General features: G+C 40.1%; 2 protein-coding genes and 1 long non-coding RNA gene across 5 annotated transcripts; 1 reads left to right on the top strand and 2 right to left on the bottom strand.

Moving 5' to 3' along the window:
* Positions 1 to 61: 61 nt before the first annotated feature.
* On the bottom strand, positions 62 to 3,161 carry LOC117237983. Of its 3 annotated transcripts, XM_033502472.1 has the most exons (5): positions 2,400 to 3,161; positions 1,982 to 2,027; positions 1,819 to 1,907; positions 1,494 to 1,583; positions 1,341 to 1,393 (listed from the first exon to the last, which is right to left on the bottom strand). In XM_033502472.1, exons 1-4 carry the CDS (start codon positions 2,506 to 2,508, stop codon positions 1,543 to 1,545), a joined length of 285 nt encoding a protein of 94 aa, XP_033358363.1. In that variant the 5' UTR covers positions 2,509 to 3,161; the 3' UTR covers positions 1,341 to 1,393; positions 1,494 to 1,542. The 3 variants fall into 3 exon arrangements, with proteins under 3 accessions (XP_033358361.1, XP_033358363.1, XP_033358362.1); XM_033502470.1 differs by lacking the exon at positions 1,494 to 1,583 and having other exon boundaries at positions 62 to 1,393; XM_033502471.1 differs by lacking the exons at positions 1,341 to 1,393; positions 1,494 to 1,583 and adding an exon at positions 1,590 to 1,715.
* A 362-nt stretch (positions 3,162 to 3,523) lies between these two features.
* On the bottom strand, positions 3,524 to 3,942 carry LOC117237982. The gene is made up of 2 exons (XR_004494092.1): positions 3,903 to 3,942; positions 3,524 to 3,613 (listed from the first exon to the last, which is right to left on the bottom strand). It is a non-coding gene; the product is annotated as an uncharacterized LOC117237982 (long non-coding RNA).
* Positions 3,943 to 5,108: 1,166 nt separating this feature from the next.
* LOC117237981 lies at positions 5,109 to 6,885 on the top strand. Its single transcript, XM_033502468.1, has 2 exons — positions 5,109 to 6,661; positions 6,864 to 6,885. The coding sequence occupies exons 1-2, from the start codon at positions 5,109 to 5,111 to the stop codon at positions 6,883 to 6,885; spliced, it is 1,575 nt and encodes a 524-aa protein (XP_033358359.1).
* The last annotated feature ends 961 nt before the right edge of the window (positions 6,886 to 7,846 follow it).

Consider the following 7,846-nt stretch of genomic DNA (forward strand, 5'->3'; position numbering starts at 1 on the left):
TGAATTACGATTCTGGAAAATGCATTATATCCCTACCGATAAAGGAAAATAGAAATATTCCAATAACACCAGAAAATTTATTAAACTCGCTAAGATCTCTATTAGACGTAGTGAATGAAAAACAGTTAACTTCGTTTAGCATTAGCAAAGGAAACTTAGAGGAAATACCCTGGCGATATACAATCAGAAAATTAAAAGAAATATTTATGGAAAAAACCTTATCCATCACCATTTGCACTGGAGAAGTAATTACTCCACCTGTGGAAGCGCGGAACAGCATAATACGAGAAAAACATGAATCAAGCGTAGCAGGACACAAAGGAATTACCAAAACTTATCAAAGAATACGACAACACTACTATTGGGAAAATATGAAAAGGGAAATTCAAGATTACGTAAGAACATGTAAGGAATGTCAATTGAAGAAACTCACAAGAATAAAAGCAAAACAACCAATGGTACTTACAGACACACCAGGTAAAGCGTTCGACAAGATTAGTATGGATATTGTAGGTCCATTACCAAAAACTCAAAAGGGAAACGAATATATATTAACCATCCAAGATTTGTTAACAAAATACTCAATCGGGATTCCACTAGGAGGAATCTCTTCAGCCGAGATAGCGGACGCTTTTGTAAAGCGATTTATTTGTCGTTTCGGATCACCGAGGGCTATTCTCACTGATCAAGGAACGAACTTTACATCCTCACTAATGAAGAAAGTAGCAAAGAGATTCCGCATCAAACAATATACCACGACGGCATATCACCCACAAAGTAACGGTTCAATTGAAAGATCTCACCACGTACTGATTGAATATCTCAAACTATATATTGAAAATTCCAGAAATTGGGACGAATGGGTAGAGTTAGCCATGTTTTCCTATAATACCTCTGTACACGAAGGAACGAAATTCTCCCCGCACGAATTAGTTTTTGGACATTTAGCCAGAGAACCTACAGGTGAAGCGATAATCGAAGAGAACTTAGAACCGACATACACAGAATATCTCGAAGACCTGTTCGATAAAATTAACACCGTACAACGAATGGCGAGAGAAAATTTGATAAAATCCAAACTAAGATCAAAGGAATATTACGACCGACGAATCGACCCTCAGGACTTTAAAATAGGAGATTCGATATATTTACTAAAAGAACCCAGTAAAGGAAAATTCTCCGATCAATATACTGGACCATACAAAGTGCTAGAAATCTTGCAGAACCAAAACGTCAAGATTGAAGTAAAAGGGATTCCGCGAACGGTGCACTTAAACAAACTAAAACTAGCGCATAACCGAAATAAGCAATGAGTAAAGTGATTTCAGTGGGCAACGTAATGCAGTAGTGTATGTTGTAGTGCTGTTCGTCGAATAATACAGATATCGAACACCTAAAAGGAAAAAGGAAAATTATTATGTGTGTTTCAATTATTGCTTAAATATAAAACGTGTTAACTCAATGAATAACTAACTAATGAAAGTGAAAGTTACCTTGTGAACAAGTGATCAACATACAAGAAAGTGTACGTGCAAGTATAGGTTATGGATCGTTGTTTGTGGAGCATAATGTATGACAGCTACCTAAAATAAGTGAATAAATTAGTTTCAATTGTCTCAGTGCAAAATACGAGGTTACCAAGTGTTATAACTATATTGTGGATAAATTAAAAGGAAGTGCGACACCGTTCGTCGAATAATACAGATAGCGAAAACCTAAAAGAAAAAAAAAGAAAATTATCAGGTGTACTCCAATTATTGTTTGAATATACAACGTGTTGATTCAATAAATAATTAAAAGAGTGGAAGTGAAAATTACCTTGTGAACAAGTAATCATCACACGAGAAGGTTTACGTGCAAAATAGGTTATGGATCTCTGTTTGCGGAACACCATGTACGACAGCCAGCTGAAAATAAATGAACAAATTAACTTCAATTGCCTTAATGCAAAATACAACATTACTAAACGTTATAACAATACTGTGGAAGCATGGCGCTGTTTGTCGAACAACACAGATAGCGGAAACCTGAAAAGAAAAGAAGTTTATTACGAGTGCTCCCATTACTGTTCGAATGTGAAACGTGTTAGTTCAACGAATAACTAAAACGGTGAAGGTGCAACTTACCTCGTGAACAATTAATCACCAGACAAGGAAGTGTACATGCATGAATTTTGCAGATTAACAAGAAGAAATAAAGTAGCTGATAAGTGTAGAAAGAGGTTAGAAAATAATTAAGATAGATTAATTGAAAGTAAAGGGATATTTTATTATGTATTAATCTACGTAGTATTGTTATATTATTATATCTAACATGTAGAAGCGAATTTTGTAATGCACAATAGCGGTCGCATGCACAATGCATTATACACATATTAAATTAAATAAACTAAACAGTACCTTTATGGGCACAGATATAAGACGATTGAAGACAACCGTAGTAAGTATTTAAGACATATCCAAGAATCAGGTGATGTTGTGGAAATGCTCTAGGTAAGTGATGGGGCATCGAAAGAGTAGAACCTGAAGAATTAAAGACAATGTTAATCTAACAAGTAGATTTTAATCACTAATAAGGGAACTAACTCATATCATACACAAAATAATAGCAGATAGCAAGTACATGCAATAATGTATTAATAGGAAAAATAAGAAAGGTTAATAAACACAGGAATAGGTTAGAAATTAATCAAGATAGACTAACTAAATATTAACAACATGACCGAACTCGGTGCAAAAGAATAAAGTTACGCTACACAAAATATCTGGTAACACAATACACAAAAAACATTAACTAAATTAAACAAGACTTATATAAATGCAAGTCGTGTATAATCAAAACAATGACTATTGAAATTCGGTAACAATACAATCCATGCTATCACATTTAAGTAACACACGGTATTGACACACACAATATCATAATACACAAAACAATATTACAGAAACACTACTAAATAAAAATTATAGTAATTAACAATTAATTAGCTATTTCAACAACACGCTACTGTTGACATTAAACCAACGATACACGCAAGCGACCATGTTGAAAAATTCGTCGCGCGTACCCCACACATACGCACCTCATCACAAATAATAGCCAATACATTGTAATACAGCATCATAATAGCAATGTTAGGTACTAATAAAAAAAAACAAGAAAAAAAAGGGGGAGAGAGTTAAGGAAAATATATATAATAAATAACAACTAACATAATCATAACATATTATATATATATTATATTATATACAGAGATACAGTATTCATACAAGGAACAGGTCCGAATGAAACATATATATATATAAAAAAAAAATATAATATATATATATATATATATATACTATTTTTGTATGTGTGTACAGAACTGATAGCGAATTCATCAACCATTCTCTGAACGACGGATGGAAGAACATGTAGGTGTTGTCCAGACGTTTCACGAGGAATCCAGAGAGCATTTCGAATCTCTGCAGAAAATCCTCCCATGCACGATCGTTTACAATAATCAGACTCATCTCGAAAGAAATTTTTTTTAGTTCAAGGAATAGCAATCCGCACCGTAGAACTGTAAAGCACCTGTACGCCACTCACGAAACCAAATACTTTTGCTATCCATCTGTAAACAAACAACATCTATAACTATACATATAATTTTCACTTATGTTTACCAATATATATACACGCATGTTGTAAAGTAGGCGATATTTATAACACTCACTTCCATTGATAATGCAAGTGACTCGTAAAATAAGTCGTCATATTTACCATTACACGCACATATATATATATATATATATATATATATATATATTCAAAGGCAAGCTATAATTGTAATATCTATTCCTATTGATAATGTATACTTATATATTTATAACGATAAAACAAATCTCATCTATATTATTTACCAATACGTATGCATATATGTATATAATTATAACCCAGGTAGCATTCATAATATTTATTTTCACTGATAACATGTACGTAAAACCTAAAATAAAACAAAAGTTTTAATAATAAAAAAAAAGAGAGGAAAAAATAATATAATATATATATATATGTCGGAGATGAAAGAACACCGGAGCCTTTGGAATTTTGGATAATCCCGCAACATTGTAACCTAGAGTCTACTATAGCTGTAATTGAACAATTGTAGTTATTCAACCCGATTGTAATTGTTCGAGAGTCGTGATAATGAGCTTGGGCTCGAGGCGACAGTCAGTCGCCGAACGTAGCCGCGGTCACGGGATGAACGCTTTGCCTAACAAAGGTATGGAGTAATTCTATAGCTCTCCTTAAAAGAAATATTCGTGGCGACACACGACAGTAAACATTCCAACGGTTTCTGTCCCGTGGCTGGCCACACGCAGACCCTATTCTTCGAGTAAGATGATTGCCAGATGTCGATGCGTCTCAGCAGTACATGTTCGGCTAGCCCGAGGGCCCGTTATAAATCTTAAGGTTTAGTTAACTAAAGTCCTTCAAACAGACAAACAGTCTTTGTCCCAACTACGGGAAGATAGGGGAGACATATTTTTCAACGAGCGGCGTCTCCCACTAGCAACTTTCCCTCGAGGGCGGCTAGCATCTTTTTCTAACCACCGATATGGAGATTGACCAATTAGCAGCAACGCCAATTTCCCTTACTTTCTGAACGAAGGCTTTTCTCGACGAATCCGATGATCTCGTGTCCTTAGACACACCCCATTATAGTTTTCCTCTGTGGCATCATCGGGACGGGAAAGGCATTCTCGCTCGCGATCTCATCGATCGAAGAGTAACGCCTTCGCGATCAGTGATTATTCTCAGACTTGGACTTTGTGAGTACGTTCTGTTGTCGTCCCGTTGACCGCGGATTCGTTATTGAGCCCGAGAGCATCGTCACTAGCGTCGCGAGTGCCGAACCGCCGTGATCAATTGTTAAGACTGTAATAATTCTATCATTGTAATAAACTACGCCTGTGTGTACCGTATCAATGGCTAATCCTCGAGAAGATTCATTTGACGCCCACAACCCCATTTCCAATGACCATCCGACATCAGAAGTGGGATCAGAACGGTTGCTAACGCTGGAAGGGCAGGTCGCTGTCATGAACAACCTAATCCATACGCTAATGCAACGAACGAATGCGGGAATCACCAAATTACCACATTTTAACCCAGAAGTCGCAGGCGCCGACCCAGCCGCGTGGTGCGCGGCTGTTAGTAGGGCTCTACAGAACAACCCCCTGCGAGAAGACGCGCTACACTCTGCCTTAAGTGACTCTCTACAGGGTTCTGCAGCACATTGGCTGGCGCGAACGGTGGGAAACGGAGAAGTTACCTGGCCTGGAATTAAGGAACGATTCCTTACAAAGTTCGGTGGCCGAGAGACGACGTCCTCATCGTTAATCAAGGTATCCGGGGAACCGCGGGAAGCGGGCGAATCCACGGGGGCGTTTGCCGGCCGTGTCCGTTCCCTCCTACAGACGCGGTGGCAACATTCTACGCTAGACGAAATACTTAACGCTGTCACTCTCTACATATTAATTCCACACGACCAACGTCTTAAACGATTGGCCCTCACGAGCGATATCAGAACGGAGGACCAATTCCTGAGCGAGATGCGACCCTTCTGTTACGAAGAAGAGTCGACATTTTCGCCGAGATATGCACCGGCGGAACCCGAAGCTAAGCGTCGCAAGTTATCGGGCCACCAGACGAGGTGTCATTACTGTGGTACTCTCGGACACAGAATAAAGGACTGCTACAAGAAGATGCAGAACGAACAGCAGAGGGATGCACGACGCCAGGAAGGAAACCGACCGGCCGCACCGTCCAAGGCGGTTTGCTACAGGTGTAAAGCGGAAGGCCATATCGCACCTAACTGCCCGGCGCGACGGGACGGTAGACCAGGCCCCAAGGATGAGCGTAAAGTCAACTCCTGCGTGGTGGACTCCCCAGCCGGTAGTTTAAGTCATCTGGGTGAGTCGTTCCCATTTTATTTCGATTCCGGAGCCGAGTGCTCATTAATTAGAGAATCTGTCGCTCCGAAATTCTCCGGTAGAAGAACGACAGATATAGTAGTTATGCGAGGAATAGGAAACACCTGCGTTAAGAGTACATCCCAGATCTTATCTACGGTACGCATTAACTGTTTTACATTGGAGATAACCTTCCACGTTCTGGCCGATGGTCACCTGCATTATGATATCATGATTGGCCGCGAGATCTTAAGCCAGGGTTTTGATGTAACTATTACACGGAATAGCGTCGATATTTGTAAAACGAAGACTATTAATGCCTGTAGTAAAACCCCCGAGGACGAGATCAATATCAATGCGGTTGACACTGACGTGGTTGGTAATGATAAAAGTCGGTTAATTTCTGTCCTCGAGAAATTCAAAGATTCATTCATTACGGGCTTCCCACGTACTCGCGTAAGCACGGGCCAGTTGGAAATACGGTTAATCGACCCTAATGTTACCGTGCAAAGAAGTCCCTACCGACTTAGCGAAGAAGAGCGTAGGATAGTGCGTGAGAGAATAGACGAGTTAATTAGAGCAAAAATCGTGAGGCCGAGCAACTCACCGTTCGCGAGCCCTATCTTACTTGTAAAGAAGAAAGACGGCTCAGATAGACTGTGCGTAGATTTTCGGGCATTAAATAAAAATACGGTCGCGGACCGGTATCCCCTACCGCTCATCGCGGACCAAATCGCGAGATTGCAGAAGGCGAGATACTTCATTAGCCTGGACATGGCCAGCGGATTCCACCAAATTCCCATTCATCCTAATTCGACGGAATATACGGCGTTCGTTACACCCGACGGGCAATACGAGTACGTGACTATGCCGTTCGGATTGAAAAATGCACCATCCGTTTTCCAGAGGGCCATTCTCAACGCCTTAGGCGACCTCGCGTATTCGTTCGTTGTTGTTTACTTGGACGACGTCCTAATTATTGCCGACTCAGTAGACCAAGCTCTAGAAAGGGTGAGCACCGTATTAGATACCCTCGTGAAAGCCGGATTCTCCTTTAACTTTTCGAAATGCTCCTTTTTAAAGACATCGGTACTCTACTTGGGATACGTAATTCGTAACGGAGAAGTCCGCCCAAACCCGGATAAAATACAAGCCTTGAGTTCTCTACCTGCACCGTCGACCGTTACACAACTTAGGCAATTCATAGGTTTGGCCTCTTATTTCCGGAGCTTTATTCCCAAATTTTCACAAGTAATGAAACCCCTGTACGCACTTACCTCGAGTAACAAGAATATACCTTGGACGGATAGGCACGAACAGATAAGACAAAAGGTAATTTCCGTTCTGACCGACGCGCCGGTGCTAATGATATTTGATCCCAATTACCCCATAGAATTACATACGGACGCTAGCTCGGAAGGATATGGAGCCATTCTAATGCACAGGGTCGAAGGAAAAAGTCGAGTAGTGGAGTATTACAGCAAAAGGACTAGCCCTGCGGAATCTAGGTATCATTCCTACGAATTGGAAACGTTAGCAGTTGTAAACGCCGTCAAGCACTTCCGTCATTATTTACACGGACGAGAATTTCTCGTTGTCACCGATTGCAACTCCCTTAAAGCATCCAGTAGTAAGGTACACTTGAACGACAGGGTTTACAGATGGTGGGCTTACCTGCAAACTTTTACCTTTGACATTAGGTACCGGGAAGGTAAACGGATGGCCCACGTAGATTTCTTTTCGCGAAATCCCGTAGACTTGGATCGCAGTACGTTCAGTAAAATCGTAGAGAAAGAAATTAACCTAACCGAAATCTCCGACGATTGGCTACTAGCGGAACAACGTCGCGACCCACAAATTTCCGAGATCGTCGATAAATTACAGAACGA

This window comes from Bombus vosnesenskii, unplaced genomic scaffold, assembly GCF_011952255.1.
Source record: "Bombus vosnesenskii isolate JDL3184/JDL3185 unplaced genomic scaffold, Bvos_JDL3184-5_v1.1 scf7180000013422, whole genome shotgun sequence".
Classification (NCBI taxonomy): domain Eukaryota; kingdom Metazoa; phylum Arthropoda; class Insecta; order Hymenoptera; family Apidae; genus Bombus; species Bombus vosnesenskii.

Bases quoted from the DNA above. Each gene is read 5' to 3' on its own strand.
- LOC117237983 (XM_033502470.1), bottom strand. From the start codon at position 2,508: ATGCCCCATCACTTACCTAGAGCATTTCCACAACATCACCTGATTCTT. The intron at 2,028-2,399 runs GTACTGTTTAGT...TTTTCTTTTCAG, and splicing joins TTATATCTGTGCCCATAAAG to GTTTCCGCTATCTGTGTTGT. The intron at 1,394-1,818 runs GTAATTTTCACT...TTTTCCTTTTAG, and splicing joins GATGATTACTTGTTCACAAG to GTGTTCGATATCTGTATTAT.
- LOC117237981 (XM_033502468.1), top strand. From the start codon at position 5,109: ATGCAACGAACGAATGCGGGAATCACCAAATTACCACATTTTAACCCA. The intron at 6,662-6,863 runs GTATCCCCTACC...TCCGTTTTCCAG, and splicing joins AAAAATACGGTCGCGGACCG to AGGGCCATTCTCAACGCCTT.